The sequence below is a fragment of the Loxodonta africana genome, chromosome 1 (genome assembly GCF_030014295.1).
Source record: "Loxodonta africana isolate mLoxAfr1 chromosome 1, mLoxAfr1.hap2, whole genome shotgun sequence".
Taxonomy (NCBI): Eukaryota; Metazoa; Chordata; class Mammalia; order Proboscidea; family Elephantidae; genus Loxodonta; species Loxodonta africana.
Genome location: NC_087342.1, coordinates 218,888,803 through 218,913,344, shown reverse-complemented (window position 1 = coordinate 218,913,344; position 24,542 = coordinate 218,888,803). Strand labels below are relative to the sequence as shown.

At 38.2% G+C, this 24,542-nt stretch overlaps 1 protein-coding gene across 2 annotated transcripts in view; it reads left to right on the top strand.

Annotated features, from left to right (window-relative positions):
• PPIL4 (peptidylprolyl isomerase like 4) overlaps positions 1–24,542 on the top strand; it is a 51,906-nt gene that overhangs the window by 10,074 nt on the left and 17,290 nt on the right. For both annotated transcript variants that reach the window (XM_064291990.1, XM_064291991.1), the window contains exons 8-12: positions 4,205–4,329; positions 13,127–13,193; positions 18,143–18,254; positions 19,936–20,032; positions 24,091–24,238. In XM_064291990.1, coding sequence (XP_064148060.1) covers positions 4,205–4,329; positions 13,127–13,193; positions 18,143–18,254; positions 19,936–20,032; positions 24,091–24,238 — 549 coding nt within the window. The remainder of the gene's footprint in view (positions 1–4,204; positions 4,330–13,126; positions 13,194–18,142; positions 18,255–19,935; positions 20,033–24,090; positions 24,239–24,542) is intronic.

Below are 24,542 nucleotides of genomic sequence, written 5' to 3'. Positions count from 1 at the left end.
ATTCTTTGTTGTTTGCTCATGTGTAGTCACGATACTTTTCACCTCCTTGTCCAATGGGCAGGGCCAGTCGCTCAGCTATGGTACAGCAGGGCAGGTCCAGCTGAAGGGGAGGGGCTGGGATGCGTTGCTTGTGGCACATACGAGCGCAGACAGAGCAGGCCAGGAATCAGTGCTGGGCAGGTTCCAGTAAGCTGTGCCTGTGCTGCTCGGGGGTGTGATGTTCAGCACACAGTGCAGGTAGGCAGGAAAGAGTGGGGAGGTTGTGATGTGTGGGGCTATGTGGGTATGGGAAAGAGGAGAGAGAGGAGAGAGAAACAGGAGCCAAAACAAACAAAGAGGAAAAAAAGAGAGTGCTAAGGGAGCTTGCCTTTGGAGTGGAGAGATGAGAAACTGAGAAATGCAAAAAGGGAAAAAAAAATAAGTAGATAAAAAATTGTACAAGAGAAAAGAAAAGCCCCCAGGAGTCCCTCTGGTGAGGCTGTGAAGAAGACTGGGGAAGTGGCTCCCAGGCTGTGCAGTATAGCCTGGCTAGAGGGGGTATAGATGTCACACAGTACCAGGTATTCAGGAGATGGGGAAAGAAGATAAATATAGAGAGATGAGAACTAAGAAATGAAGAAAGACAGAAAGGGAAAAAGAGAGAAAAGACACAAAAGAAAAAAAAGAAAGAAATGCCCCCAGGGATCCCACCTAAATGGCTGTGCAGACTGGGGGAATCGCTTCTAAGCTGTGCAGTGCAGCCCAGCTAGAAGGGGCTCCCAAGACACGAAAAGAAAAAACAAACAAAACAAGAGAACAAAGCAAAACAAAACACGCAAAAAAAAAAAAAAAAAAAAGGCCCCAGGGATCCCACCAGCGTGGTGGTGTTGCAGTCTGGGGGAGTGGTTCCCCAGTCCAGTGGGGCTTCACAGCCTTTCAGGAAGAAGTAAAGATGGCATACGGAGCCACGTGTTCCAGAAAAAGGAAGGGGAGGTTGTGGGAGGTATGGAAGAAACCAAAAGAGATGGAAAGAAGCAACATCAGCTAACGGGGCTGGCCAGTGTGTATGGGGCAAATCCAAGTTCCCTGAGGCCAAAGCAGTTGCCTCCCAGCCAAGAGACTGCGGCTGGTGGGAAGCAGAGGAGGCTGAGGAGGGGGGCACAGAAGGGCGAGGGTTAGAAAAGTGTATATTGCTTGTTACCGATGCTCTGTTTCCTGCTGGGAACTTTGCGAAACTGCTTTCCTGTACACCCTGTCCACTAAACTCCGATGCTGGTGGGGTGAATCCAAGCGGCATGAACGCTGAACTTCCCAGTTGGCAGCCAGGAAGCTCGGAGGTAGAGCAGCAGGTAGAGGATGGGGTTGGGAAAGTGTGTATTGCTGGTGCCCTGTTTCCTGCTGGGAGCTCTGTGAAGCTGCTTTCCCCTGCTCCCTGTCTCTGATCCCCGATCCCCGACAGGAGTCCAAGATGGTGGATCCATGCTGCGTTACCTGAAAGGGGCCCTTTGCACATCTCTCTCCTCCCTTTCTGTCCTCTGTCAGTTTCTTATTCCATTCGATGTTTGGCTGAGCTCTTTTTCTCTTCTTTTGACACTTCAGGTTTCAGGAATGATGTTCGTCTCTGTTTTACCTAGTTTTTCGGGCCTTTGCTGTGGGGGGATGGTGTGGTACTTCTGTCTGTGGTGCCATGTTGGGCAGAAGTGCCTATTTTCTAAACTTTTTATTTCAAATAACTTTCAACTTAAAAATTTCAAAACTAGTACAGACAACTTCTATATGCCGTTTACCCAGAGTCACCAATTTTGAGCACTTTGTCATCCATCTTATTATACATGTACATATATGCACATTATTTTTTCTAGACCATTTGAACCTAAGTTAGATATGTCATTCACCTTTGCCTCTTACGTCAGTGTGTATTTCCTAAGAGCAACAGTATTATATTTTCACAGTACACTTATCAAAATCAGGAAATTTAAAATGGATAGAAATTACAGTTCATATTCCAATTTTGTCAGTTGTTTCAATAATGTTCTTTATAGTGTTTCTCTCCTTCAGTCTAGAATCCAGCCCATTATCTGTTGTATATTGCATTTAGTTGTCATGTCTCTTCAGTTTTCTTTAATCTGGAAAAGTTCCTTAACTTGTCTTCAGCTTTCATGGCATTGATTTTTTTGAAGAATACAGGTCATTTATTTCATAAAATATTCCTCAATTTGAGTTTGTCTACTCTTGTTTCTTGGTAAGATTAAGGTTATATATCCCCAGTCAGAATACCACATAAGCAGATGTTGTGTCCTTCTCAGATGCCACATCTGGAGGCGTACAATACCCATCTGCCCCTCATTGGAACATGATAATTCTGATCACTTGGTCAAGGTAACCCACTGCTTGGTGTCTCCATTGCATAGTTCCCATTTTTCCTTTGCAATTAATAAGCAGTTTGTGCCAGAACATTTTGAAACCTTCCGTATATCTTGTTCCTTATGAAACCTTCACTCTAGATTTCTTATTCGTTCAGTATTCTTGCCTGATCGAGTCTTAACTCTGATGGTTGAAAGTGGAGATTTTCCAACTGTACCACTCTTTCTGCTTTAATCAGCCAGCATTCTACTGTGAAGAACCCTCCTCCTTTCTTATCTATCTACTCATTGTCAGTATGGACTCATGGGTTTCTATTTTAAATAATGGATTATAACACATTACTGTCCTGGTTTTGGTGCCAGTAGGAATGCCTTCAAGCTAGATTTTGTGTCCTCTTGATTCTCACTATTAACAGATTTCATCTTTCGTTTTCTTTTCTGAGAATATGTTTCTCTTTATTTTTATTTTTGTGTAATATTATGATAATTCAACTTGTATTTTGTAATATTAATTTTGAACATCATAGCTGCCAGGACTATTTTAAAGTTCCTTATACTATTTTACAGTTAAGTTTAGCTGCTGTACTTCAAGTCCTTTTTTAACTCATTAACCTTTTCTCATTTATGTTTCCTTTAGATGTGGTATTTCTGTCATTGTAGGTGTCTTGGGATTTGTACTAATTCGTTCATTCCCTGATGTGTTGGGATACTTTTTATTGGACATAGATTATGGCTATCTTTTTATAGACTGAAGAAGCATTGAGCAGATCATACTGCCTCTGTTATTGTTGCTTCTTACTTTCAGTTTTTTTACGTGTTTATCCAAGAAGAGACACTTTATGTAATAATCCTATCAGAAATCATCTCTTAGAGTTTTTGAATATATATATAAGGTACAGTCTGTAGAAAGGAATATTGTTGAGCCATCTAAAGGCTCATGGGAAATCTGGTTTTCCTGCAGTGCAATCAGTGCCATCATCATTGTTCTGTCTCACTGGTCTCCATCCTTACCGGTTCTCTAGGAAGTGGTGTGCCCTGCTCACTGCTGTGGTTAACTGTGACGTTGACTTAACTTTGGCTGAAGTAGAAGATGGTATTGAGGGAGAGAAAACAAAGCTAGAAACAATATCTAGGAATTGTTGCTGTTCCATCTTAAGTAATAATGTGGAAAGATTTGGGCTTTACAAAATTACAGAATATTACAATCAACACGGCAATAATAGGATTGTGCAAGGGACTGGCCAAAAGGAAAACAAAAAAGCAGGATATTAGTTTTCTGTGGTGAGAGAAGTAGCGGAATGGTGGGATGAGGGAATATTTCAGTTTTTAAGTTAGGTGTGCCATCATAGGTGTTTTTTATTTTCATGCTTCATTACTTAAATACACTTTACGTAAATCCTTCTCCTTTATTTTAATATATCAAATACTTAAAAAAAAAGAAAAAGTGGGGATAAAATTGAGACTTTGAAGCCAGGTAGACCTGCGTTCAAATCCCAACTCTGCTGCTTACCACTGTGTGGCCTTGGGCAAGTTATTTTAACCTTTTTGAATTTCGCTTTATTTATCTTTGAATTGGGAATTAAAGTGCCAAGCACAATGCTCACACAAAGTAGGTTGACACAAATTAGGTATTTTTATTATTACTACCAGGAACAGGAATCGACTCAATGGCAGTGGTGGTGGGTTTACCAGGAACAGTATAGTTTTAAATTTTGAAATCTTATGCAGATTTCCTTTCCTGAGCCTGCAGTTTACATATTGTAAGTTTGGGTGTTTTAGGGATATTGGCATTGGGCTTGAATGCAGTATTTAGAATGGAAACTAAATAAAGGATTTGATATGTGTTCTTATTTATAATTTAGGTGGGAGATCTACCTGATGCAGACATTAAACCTCCAGAAAACGTGTTGTTTGTGTGTAAATTGAACCCAGTGACTACAGATGAGGATCTGGAAATAATATTCTCAAGATTTGGGCCGATCAGAAGGTAATTAATCCCTAGAATTAGTGACAGGTTTAGAAAAACTAGGCATTAATTGGTCATTTTCTAACAATGTATATTTTTTTAAATTAATTTTTATTAAGCTTCAAGTGAACATTTACAATTCCAATCAGTCTGTCACATGTAAGTTTACATACATCTTACTCCCTTCTCCCACTTGCTCTCCCCCTATTGAGTCAGCCCTTTCAGTCTCTCGTTTCGTGCCAATTTTGCCGTCTTCCCTCTCTCTCTATCTTCCCATCCCCCCTCCAGTCAAGAGTTGCCAACACACTCTCCAGTGTCCACCTGATTTAATTAGCTCACTCTTCATCAGCATCTCTCTCCCCCCCGCTGACCAGTCCTTTTCATGTCTGATGAGTTGTCTTCGGGGATGGTTCCTGTCCTGTGCCATCAGAAGGTCTGGGGAGCATTGCCTCCAGGATTCCTCTAGTCGCAGTCATACCATTAAGTATGGTCTTTTAGTGAGAATTTGGGGTCTGTATCCCATTGGTCTCCTGCTCCCTCAGGAGTTGTCTGTTGTGCTCCCTGACAGGGCAGATATCGATTGTGGCCGGGCACCAACTAGTTCTTCTGGTCTCAGGATAATGTAGGTCTCTGGTTCATGTGGCCCTTTCTGTCTCTTGGGTTCTTAGTTGTCGTGTGACCTTGGTGTTCGTCCTTTGCTTTTGCTCCAGGTGGGTTGAGACCAATTGATGTATCTTAGATGGCCGCTTGTTGGCATTTAGGACCCCAGACGCCACATTTCAAAGTGGGATGCAGAATGTTTTCATAAGAGAATTATTTTGCCCATTGACTTAGAAGTCCCCTCAAACCATGTTCCCCAGACCCCAGCCCCTGCTCCGCTGACCTTTGAAGCTTTCATTGTATCCCAGAAACCTCTTTGCTTTTAGTCCAGTCCAATTAGGCTGACCTTCCTTGTATTGAGTGTTGTCTTTCCCTTCACCCAAAGCAGTTCTTACCTACTAATTGATCAATAAAAAACCCTCTCCCTCCCTCCCTCCCTCCCCCCTTTGTAACCACAAAAGTATGTGTTCTTCTCTGTTTTTTCTATTTCTCAAGATCTTATAATAGTGGTCTTATACAATATTTGTCCTTTGGCCTCTGACTCATTTCACTCAGCATAATGCCTTCCCAGATTCCTCCATGTTATGAAATGTTTCAGAGATTCGTCACTGTTCTTTATCAATGCGTAGTATTCCATTGTGTGAACACACCACAATTTATTTACCCATTCATCCGTTGACGGACATCTTGGTTGCTTCCAGCTTTTTGCTATTGTAAACAGAGCTGCAATAAACATGGGTGTGCATATATCTGTTTGTGTGAAGGCTCTTGTATCTCTAGGGTATATTCCGAGGAGTGGGATTTCTGGGTTGTGTGGTAGTTCTATTTCTAACTGTTTAAGATAACGCCAGATAGATTTCCAAAGTGGTTGTACCATTTTACAATCCCACCAGCAGTGTATGAGAGTTCCAATCTCTCCGCAGCCTCTCCAACATTTATTATTTTGTGTTTTTTGGATTAATGCCAGTCTAGTTGGTGTGAGATGGAATCTCATCGTAGTTTTAATTTGCATTTCTCTAATGGCTAATGATCGAGAGCATTTTCTCATGTGTCTGTTGGCTGCCTGAATATCTTCTTTAGTGAAATGTGTGTTCATATCCTTTGCCCACTTCTTGATTGGGTTGTTTGTCTTTTTGTGGTTGAGTTTTGACAGAATCATGTAGATTTTAGAGATCAGGCGCTGGTCTGAGATGTCATAGCTGAATATTCTTTCCCAGTCTGTAGGTGGTCTTTTCACTCTTTTGGTGAAGTCTTTAGATGAGCATAGGTGTTTGATTTTTAGGAGCTCCCAGTTATCTGGTTTCTCTTCATCATTTTTGGTAATGTTTTGTATTCTGTTTATGCCCTGTATTAGGGCTCCTAGGGTTGTCCCTATTTTTTCTTCCATGATCTTTATCGTTTTAGTCTTTATGTTTAGGTCTTTGATCCACTTGGAGTTGGTTTTTGTGCTTGGTGTGAAGTATGGGTCCTGTTTCATTCTTTTGCAAATGGATATCCAGTTATGCCAGCACCATTTGTTAAAAAGACTATCATTTCCCCACTTGACTGACCCTGGTCCTTTGTCAAATATCAGCTGCTCATACATGGATGGATTTATATCTGAGTTCTCAATTCTGTTCCGTTGGTCTATGTGCCTGTTGTTGTACCAGTACCAGTCTGTTTTGACTACTGTAGCTGTATAATAGGTTCTGAAATCAGGTAGAGTGAGGCCTCCCACTTTCTTCTTCTTTTTCAGTAATGCTTTGCTTATCCGGGGGTTCTTTCCCTTCCATATGAAATTAGTGATTTGTTTCTCTATCCCCTTAAAATATGACATTGGTATTTGGATTGGAAGTGCGTTATATGTATAGATGGCTTTTGGTAGAATAGACATTTTTACTATGTTAAGTCTTCCTATCCATGAGCAGGGTATGTTTTTCCACTTGAGTATGTCCTTTTGACTTTCTTGTAGCAGAGCTTTATAGTTTTCTTTGTATAGGTCTTTTACATCCTTGGTAAGATTTATTCCTAAGTATTTTATCTTCTTGGGGGCTACTGTGAATGGTATTGATTTGGTTATTTCCTCTTCGGTGTTCTTTTTGTTGATGTAGAGGAATCCAAGTGATTTTTGTATGTTTGTTTTATAACCTGAGACTCTTCCAAACTCTTCTATTAGTTTCAGTAGTTTTCTGGAGGATTCCTTAGGGTTTTCCATGTATACGATCATGTCATCTGCAAATAGTGATAGTTTTACTTCCTCCTTGCCAATCTGGATACCCTTTATTTCTTTGTCTAGCCTAATTGCCCTGGCTAGGACTTCAAGTACGATGTTGAATAAGAGCGGTGATAAAGGGCATCCTTGTCTGGTTCCCGTTGTCAAGGGAAATGCTTTCAGGTTCTCTCCATTTAGAGTGATATTGTCTGTTGGCTTTGCATAGATGCCCTTTATTATGTTGAGGAATTTTCCTTCAATTCCTATTTTGGTAAGAGTTTTTATCATAAATGGGTGTTGAACTTTGTCAAATGCCTTTTCTGCATCTATTGATAAGATCATGTGGTTTTCATCTTTTGTTTTATTTATGTGATGGATTACATTAATGGTTTTTCTGATATTAAACCAGCCTTGCATACCTGGTATAAATCCCACTTGATCAGGGTGAATTATTTTTTTGATGTGTTGTTGGATTCTATTGGCTAGAATTTTGTTGAAGATTTTTGCATCTATGTTCATGAGGGATATAGGTCTATAATTTTCTTTTTTTGTAATGTCTTTACCTGGTTTTGGTATCAGGGAGATGGTAGCTTCATAGAATGAGTTGGGTAGTATTCCGTCTTTTTCTATGCTTTGAAATACCTTCAGTAGTAGTGGTGTTAAGTCTTCTCTGAAGGTTTGGTAGAACTCTGCAGTGAAGCCGTCCGGGCCAGGACTTTTTTTTGTTGGAAGTTTTTTGATTACCGTTTCAATCTCTTTTTTTGTTATGGGTCTATTTAGTTGTTCTACTTCTGAATGTGTTAGTTTAGGTAGGTAGTATTTTTCCAAGAATTTATCCATTCCTTCTAGGTTTTCAAATTTGTTAGAGTACAATTTTTCATAGTAATCTGAAATGATTCTTTTAATTTCATTTGGCTCTGTTGTGATGTGGTCCTTCTCGTTTCTTATTCGGGTTATTTGTTTCCTTTCCTGTTTTTCTTTAGTCAGTCTAGCCAATGGTTTATCAATTTTGTTAATTTTTTCAAAGAACCAGCTTTTGGCTTTGTTAATTCTTTCAATTGTTTTTCTGTTCTCTAATTCATTTAGTTCAGCTCTAATTTTTATTATTTGTTTTCTTCGGGTGCCTGATGGATTCTTTTGTTGCTCACTTTCTATTTGTTCAAGCTGTCAGGACAGTTCTCTGATTTTGGCTCTTCTTTTTGTATGTGTGCATTTATCGATATAAATTGGCCTCTGAGCACTGCTTTTGCTGTGTCCCAGAGGTTTTGATAGGAAGTATTTTCATTCTCGTTGCTTTCTAAGAATTTCCTTATTCCCTCCTTGATGTCTTCTATAACCCAGTCTTTTTTCAGGAGGGTATTGTTCATTTTCCAAGTATTTGATTTCTTTTCCCTAGTTTTTCTGTTATTGATTTCTAATTTCATTGCCTTGTGGTCTGAGAAGATGCTTTGTAATATTTCGATGTTTTGGATTCTGCAAAGATTTGTTTTATGACCTAATATGTGGTCTATTCTAGAGAATGTTCCATGTGCACTAGAAAAAAAAGTATATTTTGCAGCAGTTGGGTAGAGAGTTCTGTATAAGTCAATGAGGTCAAGTTGGTTGATTGTTGTAAGTAGGTCTTCCTTGTCTCTACTGAGCTTCTTACTGGATGTCCTGTCCTTCTCCGAAAGTGGTGTGTTGAAGTCTCCTACTATAAATGTGGAGGTGTCTGTCTCACTTTTCAATTCTGTTAAAATTTGATTTATGTATCTTGCAGCCCTGTCATTGGGTGCATAAATATTTAATATGGTTATGTCTTCCTGATCAATTGTCCCTTTTATCATTATATAGTGTCCTTCTTTATCCTTTGTGGCGGATTTAAGTCTAAAGTCTATTTTGTCAGAAATTAATATTGCTACTCTTCTTTTTTGCTTATTGTTTGCTTGATATGTTTTTTTCCATAGTTTGAGTTTTAGTTTGTTTGTGTCTCTAAGTCTACGGTGTGTCTCTTGTAGGCAGCATATAGGTGGATCGTGTTTCTTTATCCAGTCTGAGACTCTCTGTCTCTTCATTGGTGCATTTAGTCCATTTACATTCAGCGTAATTATAGATAAATATGTTTTTAGTGCTGTCATTTTGATGCCTTGTCATGTGTGTTGTTGGCCATTTCATTTTTCCACATGCTTTTTTGTGCTGAAACGTTTTTCTTAGTAGATTGTGAGATCCTCATTTTCATAATGTTTAACTTTATGTTAGTTGAGTCGTTACGTTTTTCTTGAGTTACGGAATTGATATTCCTTTTTGTGGTTACTTTATTATTTACCCCTATTTTTCTAAGTAAAAACCTAACTTGTATCGTTCTATATCACCTTATATCACTCTCCATCTGGCAGTTCAATGCCTCCTATATTTAGTCCCTCTTTTTGATTATTGTGATCGTTTATCTATTGATTTCCATGATTCCCTGTTATGTGTATTATTTTGTTTATTTATTTATTTTTTAGAATTAATCTTAATTTGTTTGTTTTTGTGCTTTCCGTATTTGAGTTGCATTGATATCAGGACATTCTGTTTTGTGACCTTGTATTGTGCTGGTACCTGATATTATTGGTCATCAGGCCAAACAATCTCCTTTAGCATTTCTTGCAGTCTTGGTTTAGTTTTTGCAAATTCTCTAAACTTGTGTTTATCTGTAAATATCTTAATTTCTCCTTCATATTTCAGAGAGAGTTTTGCTGGATATATGATCCTTGGCTGGCAGTTTTTCTCCTTCAGTGCTCTGTATACGTTGTCCCATTCCCTTCTTGCCTGCATGGTTTCTGCTGAGTAGTCTGAACTTATTCTTATTGATTCTCCCTTGAAGGAAACCTTTCTTTTCTCCCTGGCTGCTTTTAAAATTTTCTGTTTGTCTTTGGTTTTGGCAAGTTTGATGATAATATTTCTTGGTGTTTTTCTTTTTGGATCAATCTTAAATGGGGTTCGATGAGCATCTTGGATAGATATCCTTTCGTCTTTCATGATGTCAGGGAAGTTTTGTGTCAGGAGTTCTTCAACTATTTTCTCTGTGTTTTCTGTCCCCCGCCCCTGTTCTGGGACTCCAATCACCCGCAAGTTATCCTTCTTGATAGAGTCCCACATAATTCTTAGGGTTTCTTCATTTTTTTAAATTCTTTTATCTGATTTTTTTTCAGCTATGTTGGTGTTGATTCCCTGGTCCTCCAGATGTCCCAGTCTACATTCTAATTGCTCGAGTCTGCTCCTCTGACTTCCTATTGCGTTGCCTAATTCTGTAATTTTATTGTTAATCTTTTGGATTTCTACATGCTGTCTCTCTATGGATTCTTGCAAGTTATTAATTTTTCCACTATGTTCTTGAATAATCTTTTTGAGTTCTCCAACAGTTTTATCAGTGTGTTCCTTGGCTTTTTCTGCAGTTAGCCTAATTTCATTTGTGATGTTTTGAAGCATTCTGTAAATTAGTTTTTTATATTCTGTATCTGATAATTCCAGGATTGTATCTTCATTTGGGAAAGATTTTGTTTCTTTTGTTTGGGGGGTTGGAGAAGCTGTCATGGTCTATTTCTTTATGTGGTTTGATATGGACTGCTGTCTCCGAGCCATCAATGGGAAACTAGTTTTTCCAGGTAATCAGCTAAAAAAAAAATGCAGTCAGATCCCTATCTGAATTCTTCCTCTGGCTCAGGCTATTTGGATGTTAATGGAGCCGCCTGGGTAGGGTGGGGGCGGGATCAGAGAGCTAGGAGTGTAGCACCTCAGAATATAGAGCTGATCCCCACGTTCACGCTCCGCCCGCGCCCGCAAGAATCCCAGCGGGACGGCTCCCTGGCTGGGACGCTGCTCACCCTGCTCCAAGACCGGTCCCTTCCTCTCGGGGACTTCTCCCTCTGGTGCGCCACTCCGCTCACGTGAACTGGGTGGGCGTCACCTGCACGAACGGCCGGACCCGCCCCCGGGGTCAATTCAGGGGAATATAACTGATCCCTGTGCTCACGCCCCGCCCGCGCCCGCCAAAATCCCAGCGGCACGGCTCCCCGGCTGGGACACTGCTCTCCCTGCTCCAAGACCAGTCACTTCCTCCCGGGGACTTCTCCCTCCGGTGCGCCGTTCCGCACGCGCGAACTGGGTGGGCGTCGCCCGCACGAACGTCTGGGTGCCCCCCCCGGGGTCACTTTAGGGAAATACAGGTGATCCCCACGCTCGCGCCACGCCCGCTCCCCGCCAAACTCCCGGCGGGACGGCTCCCCCTGCTCCAAGATCAGTTACTGCCTACCGGGTACTTTTCCCACCGGCTGCGCTGCTACGCCGTACGCGCCAACCGGCTAGGCTCCCTCCCGGGATGAGTTCGGGGGCTAGGGCTGGGCCCCTTGTCTATGCCGTCTGCCCTCCTGGGCTCTGCCCCAGATCAGGCTCCGAAGGTCACCTGCCTGGTACGCTGGCTCCTGGTTCTGAAAACGATCGCTGTCTGCCCGTATTTGTTCGTTCTCCGTCTCTAAGTCTGTGTTTGTTGTTCAGAGTTCGTAGATTGTTATGTATGTGATCGATTCACTTGTTTTTCCGAGTCTTTGTTGCAAGAGGGATCCGCGGTAGCGTCCACCTAGTCTGCCATCTTGGCCCCGCCTCTAACAATGTATTTTTGATCAGCTTGTGAACGCCAAGTGAGTTTTGTGCTGGTGAATTTTTTTATAGGTGAGGCTTTGGGCCATTGGAAGAAAAATCTCTTGTGTGTCTGTGTGTGTCTGTTTATGTATATGTAAATGATTGATTCTCCCACTCTAAACATAAAAAATTTCTTTCTAAAACAGGAAATGTATAGAACAACTTAAGCCTAGTTCTATAGTATTCTCAACAAAAAACCAAACCCGTTGCCATCAAGTCTGTTCGGACTCATGGCGACCTTACAGGACAGAGTAGAACTCCACAGCGTTTCCAAGGAGTGGCGGGTGGATTTGAGCTGCTGACCTGGTTAGCAGCTATAGCTCTTAATCACTGTGCCCTGATAAGCATCTTTAACATTTAAAATATTTACCTCATTTAATTTCTTCCTAGAATTATCAGCAATCTGTCAAAATTATTTTGAATCTCAGTTTTCCAAAATTTTTTCTTTTGGCTAATTTTCTTTGTATTATTAATATAAAAGTTCACGAAGCTGGTGTTTCTCTGAGAAAGGGAAATTTTTGTAATTGATTAAAAAGTATTATTTTGCCTTTAGAATTACCTTTCATGTTTTTAAAATGAGACTTATGATACATGGGGAAGGGACAAACCAGGTGCTTTCAACTCTAGTTTCTTGGCCCTTTTACTTGATTGTTAAAATAGATTAGTTCTGTGTAATAGCTATACTTAAGGAGCCCTGGTGGCACAGTGGTTAAGCGCTCGACTACTAACTGAAAGGTTGGCAGTTTGAACCCACCAGCTGCTCCGTGGGAGAAAGATGTGGCTGTCTGCTTCCATAAAGATTACAGCTTTGGAAACTCCTGGGGCAGTTGTACTCTGTCTTATATGGTCTCTATGAGTTAAAGTCAACTCAACAGCAATGGTTTAATAGCTATACTTACAGGGTTATATTTAATCTTGATTTATATTAAAATTCAAAATTTTCAAAGCATGTACTTACTAATATGTGTCAGTGTATGAATGTGTCCATTATTCTACAGTAACATTAGATAGTCCGTAATTCATCTATATTTGGTCTAGGAATGCATTATGATTAAAACATTTTTTTTTAGCAATAGTTTACTTTTGCCAAAGGAAAATGAAGTATTCTCATTTCATTCTTCTTTTCACTGCTTAGGAATTAAGGACTGTAGGCCGGAGATAGGACATTTAAAGTAGAAACTAGATAATTTAATTGCTGGATCGGTGAACTATTTTTTAAAACAAATCGTTCTTGAAGAAATTTGAAGAAATAGAATTTCATGAGTTTAATTTTGCCTTTTAACAACTGGGTTATTTTGTTCTTCACTTTTGAAGAGTGAGAATGAATGCTTTCTTTTAAAACTCACTTTTTTGAAAACTTTCTTGCAGTTGTGAAGTTATCCGGGATTGGAAGACCGGGGAGTCTCTCTGTTATGCTTTTATTGAATTCGAAAAGGTATGTCATAACATAAACCATAGATGTATGAAATTTGGTATTTATTTTGTTCATATATCATATTAAAATGTGAAAAATTGTAAACCTTTCTCCAGTCTCTAAGATTAGAAGATTAGTTTGCCCTCCCTAGGTGGTGCAAATGGTTTGCACTCAGACTACTAACCTAAAGGTTGGTGGTTCAAACCTACCCAGCAGCACCACAGAAGAAAGGCTTGGCAATCTGCTTCTACAAAGATTACAGCCATGAAAACCCTATGGAGCAGTTCTACCCAGTAACACGTGGGGTTGCCATGAGTTAGAACTGAAGTCACAGCAACGGGTTTCTTTAGGCAGCTAAGAAAATAATTTTATTGTGTTCAAATAGGGGATACATTCAGTATCTTTTGATGTTAATGTATTTATCTTTACTTTAGGTTCAGAAACAGTCTGCAGGAATGTATCTTTAGAACTTTTCAAGTTTTAGATAAAACCCTTCACGTTCTAGTAATGATTTTTCATGTTATTTAGGTGGAGATGGAATAGAGTAATAGAGAACTGGGCTGAGTGTTAAGATCTAGATATTAACCTAAGCTCTGTTACTGATTGGCTATTATATGATATTTGACAGTTTATTTAACTCTTCTTTCTAGGCCTTCCTTGTACATAAAGAAAAAAAAAATTTTTTTTTTAAACTGGGTATTAATTAGATGGTCCCTTCTGCATTCGTAATAATGATAATAGCTTATGCTGCTCATATACTGACTCTAAGCCAGGCATTATCCTGCTTTACCTGCAGTTAATCTTCACAGCTCTGTGAGATAGGTACTATCCTCATTTTCCAAAAAGTAAACTGAGACATAGTGGTGATGTGACTTGTTCAAAATCATGCAGCTAGTAAATGTCATACCTAGGATATGACTCTGTTGCCATGTCTTTTTAGCTGCTATGCTATAATATTTCCTTATGTGGCTGTGGACTGATGTGTGTGCAACAGTAGCTCATTTTAAGTTATAGTTACTTTACAGGATTCATTGAATACCTTTTGTATTTCAGACAGTGGGATAAGTCCTAGGAGTACAAGATTAATAATGCAGGGTTGAGGAAGACAGACATATAACAAATTATACCTGGATGCTATGCCTGATGCATCAGTAATGATATTATGTGGTACATTGGTGCTGGCAGAAAAGAGATCTCTACCTCTGGTTTGCTATGAAAACTTTTGGTAGACTTCACACTGTCATTCCATCTTTGAAACTCTAGGATATGCTATTTATTTGCTCAAGAGTATAGTTTCATTTCATTTATAGCATCTAGATTAACGACTGCCTGTGTTTCTCAGTCTTCTGCAGCCATACAGTCTTGCTGTGAATACGTAGTTAAGTGCAGCTTTAGAGCAGAGGGTGATTATGGAATTTATGAATTCTTGATCATGTTTCAACATTTTAAAAATGTTGAGGTAGATCTTTTGAGGTCTTTCTCTTCTCTTGAAAATCAGATTAAGCTACATTATTCTGCTTCATAATTCTGATGGGTGGTAGCCTTTTTGTAAATTTCCATCACTGAGTCTATATCTTTTGCACATTAGGCAACTTCTCTATATTTTGGACAATCTGATCCAAAATTTTAAAAAAACTGAATAAAATACATACAGAAAATGTTCAGGTCATAACTGAATAACTTGATGACTTATTACAAAGATAATATGCCTGTGTAAATTACTACATAGGTCAACAATTAAAACTTTAGGGGAAAAAAAAGAAATTACCAGCATCCCAGAGGCTGTCCTGTGTACCCTCCCAACCATTTTCACATCACTGCTACTTTTAACATCACAGAGTAATTTTGCCTAATTTTAAATTCGATATAAATTCAAGTGCAGAGTGTGTTCTTTTGCATCTCTTCTTTTGCTCAGGGCTACGTTTGTAAGATTTATCCACATTATTGCATGTAGCTTTTGTTAAATTTTTTGGTTAATTTTCAGTGCCATATAATATGTCATTGTGTGTATGTAAGACAATTTAGATTTTCATTTGCTATAAATGGACACTTGGGTTCTTTCCAATTTTTGGCTAGTATGGATGGTGCTACTATATGCTATAAACTGTTTTTGTGCATGTCTTTAGTATACATTTGTATGCGTACGTATATATGCATTTCTGTTGGGTATGTAAACCAGTAAGTAGTCAGCTCTCAGCTAGGAGTGAATTTCTGGGTCATAGGATAGATGTAGATTTAGAAGATAATTCCAGTCAGTTTCTCAAAATACTAATTTTCACTTCATTATCAGCATGTGAAGGAGCTCTGGTGTTGCAGTGGTTAAGTGCTCGGCTTCTAACAGAAAGGTCAGTGGTTCAAACCCACCAGTTCCTCCGTGGGAGAAAAGACCTGACAATCTATTCCAATAAAGATTTCAGCTTAGGAAACCCTAAGGGGCAGTTCTGCTTTGTCCTATAGGGTCACTATGAGTTGGAATCGCCTGGATGGAATCAACAACAGCAGTGTGTATAAGTCCTTGTTCCATACCCTTACCAACCCTTGATATGGCCAGTCTTTGTAATTTTTTCCATTCTGGTGGGTGTGTAGTGGTATCTTATTGGAGTTTAATTTTGCATTTCCCTGGTTGAGTCCCTTTTCATATGTTTATTGCCACTTGAGTATCCTTTTTTATGAAGTACCTATTCAAGGCTTGCCCTTTTTTAATTTGATTTTCTGTTGCTTTTTTAAAAAATTGATTTGTAGGAATTCTTTATGTTTTCTGGATGCAAGCTCTTTTTTAATTATATGTGTTGCAAAAATCTGCTCTGTGGGTTGCCTTTTGTTAATGGTATCTTTTGATAAAGAAGATTTTCTATTTTAGTTGTTTGTCAATATTTTTCTTCCTTTATATGGCCTTTTACAAAGTCTTTGCCTATTCCACAGTCATGAATATATTCTCCTGTGCTGTTTTCTAGAAGGCTTTATGGTTTTTACCTTTCACGTTTCAATCTACAGTTTGAGTTTTGAGTATTATGCATATTAAGTTTCGTTTTTCTTATATTGGATAGTCTAGTGACCCAGCACCATTTATTTAAAAGGTTATCCTATCCCCACTGCTCTGCAGTGCCACTTTTGTCAGAAATCAGGTGTCCATAAATGTGTAAAGTCTCTTTCTGGATGTTGTAGTATTTCACTGGTCTGTTTGTTTATCCTTGAACTGCATTGTGTTAATTACTATAGCTTTGTAACGTCATGATATCTCATAGTATGAGTTCTCTAACTTTATTGTTCTTCTTAAAGATTGTCTTGCCTGTCCTTGTTTTTTTTTTTTATTTCTATATAAATTTTTTAATCGGCTTGTCAGTTTTGAAGAGATTTCTTAACTGTTGCTTAGATATAAGTAAATGGAGTACTTGCAAATATTATCCGAGAACTTTCTCTTTGGGGAAATGGCTCAGTGATGGAATTATGCCTGCCAGAGTACAATCAATCAGATCCATCAAATACACATTGATTGCCTACCATCTGCCAGATGATGTTCTACGGTATACCCTGTGAATCCAGAATCTGTGTAAGATGGAAACTTGTCAGAGAAGGAAAACTGAAATATTTCCCACTAATAGAGAATGATAAAAAAAAAAAAGTGGTAAGAGTACACCCTGTCAAAGGCAGAAAACTTGTGAGACCTGGAAAACAAGGCAGTCCCGATGAATTCTGGCTCTCACAGGTTTCACTATAAATGGTGTAGGTACAAAGATCAATAATGCTTTGTCTGCATCTTCATAGAGTTTATAATCCACTTAATTATTTACACACATGGTATAATGTATAATTCTTTACACACATGCTATAATTAGTTATAATGTGATTATAACTAATTCTTTTATCAGCTCTTTGAGTTGGCTCTAGTGAGTTGTGAGTAGAATTGAACAGTAAGTTTCTAGGACTATAGAAGAAAACCATTCAGTGCCAGTTTGAAATCTGATACTACTAGTCTTTAGAGGTCAGAAATGGAGATAACTTGTGTTGCACAGACGTTGGTATCACAGGTCCACAGTTGTTACCCAAAACCCTTGAGCATAGCTGTGCTTCTGAATTCAGAATTTTTCAGAATTTAGTAAGGTAATACTGTGTGTGTACACACACACACACACACACACACACACACACACACACACACACACACACACACACTGTATTATGTAATGCCTCCACTGGGGCCTAGGTCAGCATTCTATAATCAATTGCAAAAATATTTCTGTAGTAGACTCTGTGAATATTCATGCTAAGTGGGGTAAACAAAGACCATAGCTCCCAGTAGGTCAGGTTTTGCTGCCATTTGGTGTCAAATGAATTTTGACATCAAATTTATGAAAAGAGCTTTCAGTTTGGAGGATATTTTTGGATTTCAGAAGTGCATAAAAGGGATTGTGAACTTGCATAACAATCTATATATATGTCTACTGAGATCAGACTGCCTCCATTCCAGTCGTGGCTCTGACCCTTGCCATGTGTGACCTTTGGGAACTTAGACCTTTTAAACCTGTTTCATCATTGGGAAAATGGAGGTAATAGATAGTACCTCATAGAGTTACTATCAGAGTTAATTGAGATAACAGATGCAAAGCATATAACACCAACTGGCACACAGTAAACATTCAAATATTAGTTTTAGTAACAACAGACTTTTTTGTGTTTTCAGTATTTGTTCTAGGTATAGAGATCTTTTCTATAAAGATTTATATTCGAGTTGTTACAATTACTATCAAGAAGGAGCCCTGGTGGTTCAGTGGCTAAGCAGTTGGCTGTTAACTGAGAGGCTGATGGTTCAAACTCACCAGCCGCTCTGTGGGAGAAAGATGTGGCAGTCTGCTTCCGTAAGATTACAGCCTTGCAAACCCTATGGGGCAGTTCTGCTCTGTCCTGTGTAGGGTCACTATGAGTCAGAATTGACTCAATGGCAATGGGTTTGGTTTTGTTTTTATAATCAGGAAGAAGATTGTGAGAAAGCCTTTTTCAAAATGGACAATGTACTTATAGATGACAGAAGAATACATGTGGATTTTAGCCAGTCTGTTGCGAAGGTTAAATGGAAAGGAAAAGGTAAGTTGGTTTTTCTTCCTTTGTTTCTGTTCTGCGTTGCATGCTTGTGTTATGTGTTTTCTCTCTCTCAATCCTGTCTTCCCAGCCAGTCCATCCACAGAAGAGATGATATTGCCTGCCTAAGTAGTTTCAATGTAGTTTATTTAGAAGATGACTTTTAAGTGAATTTCTTCATGTTTTTGTCTAGAGTAAGATGCCAAATAGGAAATAGATGCCTCAGTTCCACATATGCCATCACATGGTTTATTGTTCATCTCAGTTAATTCTGAGATAATTTTTTATATTATGAATTCACATTAAAAAAAATTGAATGTATGCTATGTGTTATTCACAGTGCTAAAAATAAGTACTCTCCCTTATAGGCTCGTTTAGTGATTCCAACAGCTCAGTGAAATGTTGGTACTCTTTTCAGTTTATAAATGAAGAGAATGAGTTTCAGAGACATGAGGTAGAGCCAGGATCTGAAACCAGGACCTCTCACTTTAATCCGTTGCCTTTTCTATCATACCGTAACTATCTCATCCACAGTGAGATGCCTCATGACAAACACATGGCATTTTTTCAATGATAAAATGATGCTCGTTTGTTACTGTTTTTAGTATTTTAACGTTCACAGTGGTCTGTTTCACATTTGTATGAAACATTAGGTATTGACTGCTTTTTGTTTTCAGAACCTCTGAATTGCCAAGCATATTCATCTCATCTTTAATTCTTGTCCCCCCGCCTTTGTTTTCTCTTTTTTCTTCCTTACAAGACCCTGGCAATAAAGGTGTATATAAGATTTGCAAACAAAATATCTCTTTGTATACCTCCAGTTTTTGAACCTTTCTGGAGGAAGGCTTCCCACAGAAGGCATTTCTTAGTGGTCGGTGACAGACAGGAAAGGCAGATCAGTCAGCAGGTCTGGGATATGGGTGAGAACGGAACCGTCCTCTGGTAGCAGACTAGACCTGAGATCAGAGAAGCTGCGTGGAGGCTTTCCCCTTCCTGGCCCTCCCACTGTAGGCTAGCCAGGCGGTAACAGTGAGCCCTATTTTTCTCAAGGGATTGTCCATTTCATTTTTGGCTTTTGGGAGGAATAAAGGTGCTCCTAAGCCAGAATTTCAAAGCAGAGACAGTTGTCTTTGGTGCTCTGGCCAGCCCTTTCCTCTCATATCTGTTTAGTGAACTTCTTGATGTGCTGTGCTATCCCCTGCCTGCTTAGTGCTCTGTTGAGATTTTGAGGCAGAGTATTTTTTTGACAGACCAGAGGACTTTAAAGCCTCACTACTTCCAGTCTCTCAGGTCTCTAACTCAAGTTCCAGTCCCTCAGTTTTCTATAACTTAATGTTCTTGTTGACTTAATGGCTTTACTTAAACACTGCATTATTTTTTGTGAATGTGTTCAATGTGTAATTTAGAATTTGAAAGTGTGGTGTTGTAATATTCACGTGTATCATTAGGTGGCAGCATATAGCTATCTAGCAAAATGGATATCTGATTTCATTTAAATTAATAAATGAGACCGAATTGCTATGATTATTTTTGTTGTCAGCCTTTTCTGTCCCCTGACATATACGAAGTTTATATATATGCCATTTATAAAATAGCTCTTATATTGTATTTCTTATGAAATAATTATTGTTCTTGATTAATTAAGTGATTTTTCTTACCAAATTCTTTTTTCTTTTCTTAATAATAGGTGGGAAATACACCAAGAGTGATTTCAAGGAGTATGAAAAGGAACAGAATAAACCATCTAATTTGGTTCTGAAAGATAAAGTAAAGCCTAAACAGGAGTATCCTTAACAAAAACCAGTTAGTCAACGTGTATTAACCGTCCACTATTTTTTTATTGTATAGAGTAATGTGTGATACATTGAAAAAGACAAGGTTCCTGACTCCAGATAGTTTGTGAAGAAATAATATATTGTTACCACTTTTCACCATCTTACATATACTTTGATTTTTCATTATATTCTCTATTGTGTGGAAAAAGTTAGAGCTGAAAGAAAAATTTAGCCTAATTCTTTTATCTTCCTACTCTTAGGTTAAAGTAGATGAGCACTTACCTTACTCTCAAAAAATCTTCAGGTAAGATTTATATTTTCTGTATATAATTATAACGTTTCAGCATCCTCAAAGCCAGAAAATATCTTTATTGCCAAGCTAATTGCCTTATGCTAACTCTGCTCGTATGTTTTACTTCCTTGGAGGTGGTGAATATCTAGATAACAAAATCCTGTAGTTTTTTACAAGACTAGGCTGCTGCTTTCTGCATAGTACGTTGTCCGTAGTCTATCAACAAATATTTATTGGGCTCCTGTTGTGTGCAAGGACTGAATTTCATAGGATTAAAATGAAATCCATTGCCTTGCCCATTTAATTCAGGTTCTCACAAGTTTTAGGTTGAGGCAAGTAAGAAGCAATAAAACATACTGTTCATATTATATCATTTTAAGTTTATTCGTTGATACTCTCATTATAAATCTATCACTCCACACATTGCAAAGGTTATTTCTTTTGTTGATTCTTTCTGGTAAATGGTTTCTTTGTTTCCTAGTTTCTGTTGGTGTTTCAGGGATTCTCTTTTCCCTTGCTGTGTAAACATTTCTTTTCCATGTATTCATCAAGGAAAGATGAATATCAGGTTGACCTGTTATATATTCATTTTTGAAAATGTGTTGACTGTCTACAATGCATAAAGCATTGTGAGGCGCTAGAGCTGGATAAAGTCTGGAGTATACTGATGTAGTCAACATGAGGGAGAGGCTTTCACGTGCAGACAAGCTAAGGTTTGGTCTGAAAAGATGAACATTAGAGGCGGTAGGATTGAAATCTCAAAATTATAAGGGGTATGGGTGGAATACATTTGAGATTTGTTTATCAAATCATTGACACTAAATTTAGGCTAACCACTGGAAGCTGCAGCTGGAAGAAGGGGAGTGTGTAGGACAAATGCAAGGAAGTACAGTTGGATTGCATAAAGTAGCAGGAGGCCTCCCCTCAGAGGTGGTTCATGCTGGAAAGAAAAAGTAGTGTTAAAATGTTTTCAGTTCGAGATGATAGGTTACTAAGAGCTAAGAAAGGAAACTAGGCTTGTTGGAGAATAAATCTCTAGCTCAAGACTTTCCAGTAGGACTTTCTGCAGTGATGGAAATGGACTGCGTCTCTACCGTCCATTATAACTACTAACCACATGTGACTAATGAGCACGTGAAATGGACTGAGGAACTGAATTTTAAATTTTACTTAGTTTGCAGTTACACAGCCACATGTGGCTAGTAGCTGTTACATTGAACAGCACAGCTTTAGCCTTTTGAACTTAATGTAGAGAACAAACATGTCCGAGTACAAACCACTGTTAATCACTCTCAGATAAAATATTGAACAAGAAAGGAAATTCATGAGGCTGATATAGTAGATAGCCTTTATGTTCTTGATAATTGGTAAGTTTCTTTTTATGAGGAATTTATAATCTCAAGTAGAATAATAAAGGGATAGAACAAGTGTTTATAAATGTGTCAGATCTATCTATCAGTATACATACAGGTATATATATATATAATTTTTTTGTTATGGCAAGGGAAGAGGATTCAGAGGATAATCTAGTATACAGATAAGTTGTCTGAAGTCAGTTAAAAAGGCTTTGTGGAGCTGTACTTTGTGGGTCTGGAGGAATTGCTGTAAATGTAGATTGTCAGTAAGAACATTTAAAAATAGAAGTAGAAGAAGAGGGAAGATTAACATGGCCAGGCTAGACTTCAGAGAAGAAATCGAGGAAAAGAAGTCAGTAAGATTAGAAATTTTTGTTTTATTCCAAGGATGTTTAAGGGATTTGGCATCTTTTTTAAAAAAGTGTTGATTGCAGTGGTGAGAAGATAGTGGATCAGTAAACAAGGAAAAGATGTAGTGTCTGGGTGATACAAGAAGTAATCAACAAATACTTAGCATCTGTTGTTTACCCAGTTAGCAGTGACAGATAGTCAGCCCCGGCATTATATTCTTGGGGTGGGGGGAGCTAAGAGGAAAAGATATTAAATAATTACATTAATTAAGTGTGTCAAGTATTACAAAGAAATACATGGTGATGTGGTAGGTTATAATAGGGGTGGGGGACCCAGGAAGACCCTCAAGTAACTCCGAAAGAGGTCACATTAAAGCCCAGACCTGAGTACAGAGGAGGGAAGGCTGAGGTGGGATGCCTTTTTTTAAAACTATGAACCATTGTATAAGAAGTACAGTTTATATCATGACCCAGTACAATTATTAACACACACACAAAAGTGCACACAGGAACAAAAATTTCATAAAATAAAAAAAATCTTTAGGTGCCATGCATTTTATTTTCTATTTAATATTATTTTTAAAAATGTTGGTTGTGATCCACAAAACAGATTACAAACCTCAGTTGGAGAACACCGTTAGGAAGCATTTTGGACAGAGGGAGCGGCGTATGCAGAGCACAAAGTAAGATCAAAGTATAGGCAGGGCTGCTAGATTCTTGTCTGAATAAGGAGAAGGATACCCTGGAAACAGCATGATATGGAATAAAGAAGAAAAGAATTTGGAGATAATGGAGGAATAAGAGGATGGCGTGGGCTGACTAGCCATCTTTAATCATCTTGCGAGAAGCTAGAGGGGACAGTGTTTTCCTCTTTGATTTTACATAGAAGTGATACACCCCTGAGGAAAGCCTAGGGCGGTGGCATTACGAAAACAGTCATGAAGGAAGTGTGTCAGCTTGAACTTCGGGCCCACCAGGAACTAGAATAGCTCTGTGTACTGGGCTTCTGCATAAGCCTTTCTAAAACCCTTGGTCTAGCCCCTGTCAGCCTCCCACGAAGTCCGTTTTAGTAGTTGAGATCATTTTCAGCAAGGGTCATAATTTTTTTTTTTTCAATCTAAGGCATTGTAGTGTATAAAAGAAAATGCTTGTTTCTGAATTAAAACATGTTAATAAAATTTTTACAACACATTTAAATGAAATAGTTAAAAAAACAAAAAAAGATTTACCACCTAGACAGATAATACTTTTTTATTTCTCTTGTTCCTTTTATAAGTTTTTATAACATTGTAATCATTACATTATATATGCAGTTTTGCTTCAAGCTGTTTTCACTTAAAATTTTTCATATACTTTTTCAGGTTTTTTCATAACATCATTGGTCATTGTTAATAGCTTTCTTTATAATAATATGTTATAGTTGAAGTACTATAATGTATTTAAGTGTATCTTTATTATGAGGCATTTTGTTATTTCCAGTTTCTGTTATTAAAAGTAATCCTATTATGTATACCTTTGTTTTTTTACCCTTATTCTAATTTTTTATATATTCTTTGTAGAGAATTTTGTAGGATCTTATTGATAACTGTTGATATGTGTTGCTAAATTTTCTCCTAAAGGACTGAACTAATCTCCACTTCTTAAAAAAAGAATCCTGTGGTTGTACTTGTTTTCTTACCTAGTGTCTCTTGCATTGGGGGCATTACTTTTTTTTATTCTCAAGACAGTGCCTCATTTTCTAGGTTCAAATTTTTTTCATTACTGAGAAGTGTTTTCTTTGTTCTTACGGTACTTGCATTTTCCCTTGTGGGTATAGTGTTGTTGTTTTTTTTTTTTTCCCCATATTTTTTGCCCATTTAGCAGTTGGTAACTGTTTATAGAGCAGGGTTCTCTCCATTTCTCCTGAGTATGTAATGAGAGAAAATATGAGTTTTCTTTTAGAAATAAACTTAAATTTGGGGGGTTAAAAACATACCTTTAGCTTAATGGCCTCCTTTGTTTACCAGATTCTTGTGTTTTGATGTTTTATCAGCGTCACTTCTCACATTTGTCCTTAACTAACTGCTGCAGTGCAAAATATGAGCTTGTATTAGATGAAGAGGCAGAAGACTCAAAATCAAGTCACTCGCACACAAGTAAAAAACACAAAAAGAAAACCCGTCACTGCTCTGAAGAAAAAGAAGATGAGGACTATATGCTGATCAAAAATCCTAATCAGGTACTTCTAATTTCTACCCTTAAAAAAAAAACGGTTGCTGTTGAGTCGATTCTAACTCAGAGCAACCCTATAGGACAGAGTTGAACTGCCCCGTGGCATTTTCAAGGAGTGGCTGGTGGGTTCAAACTACTGACCTTTTGGTTAGCAGCCGAGCTCTTAACCACTGCACCACCAGGGCTCCTTTTCATTCTTAGCTGTGAAGAACTGTTTTATCCCTTGGTATTTTAGATGGTAAATGTAGTAGTCCTAAACATGGGTATGGGTATATTCCTAACTCTAAAACATAAAATAGTTTCAAGGGGTA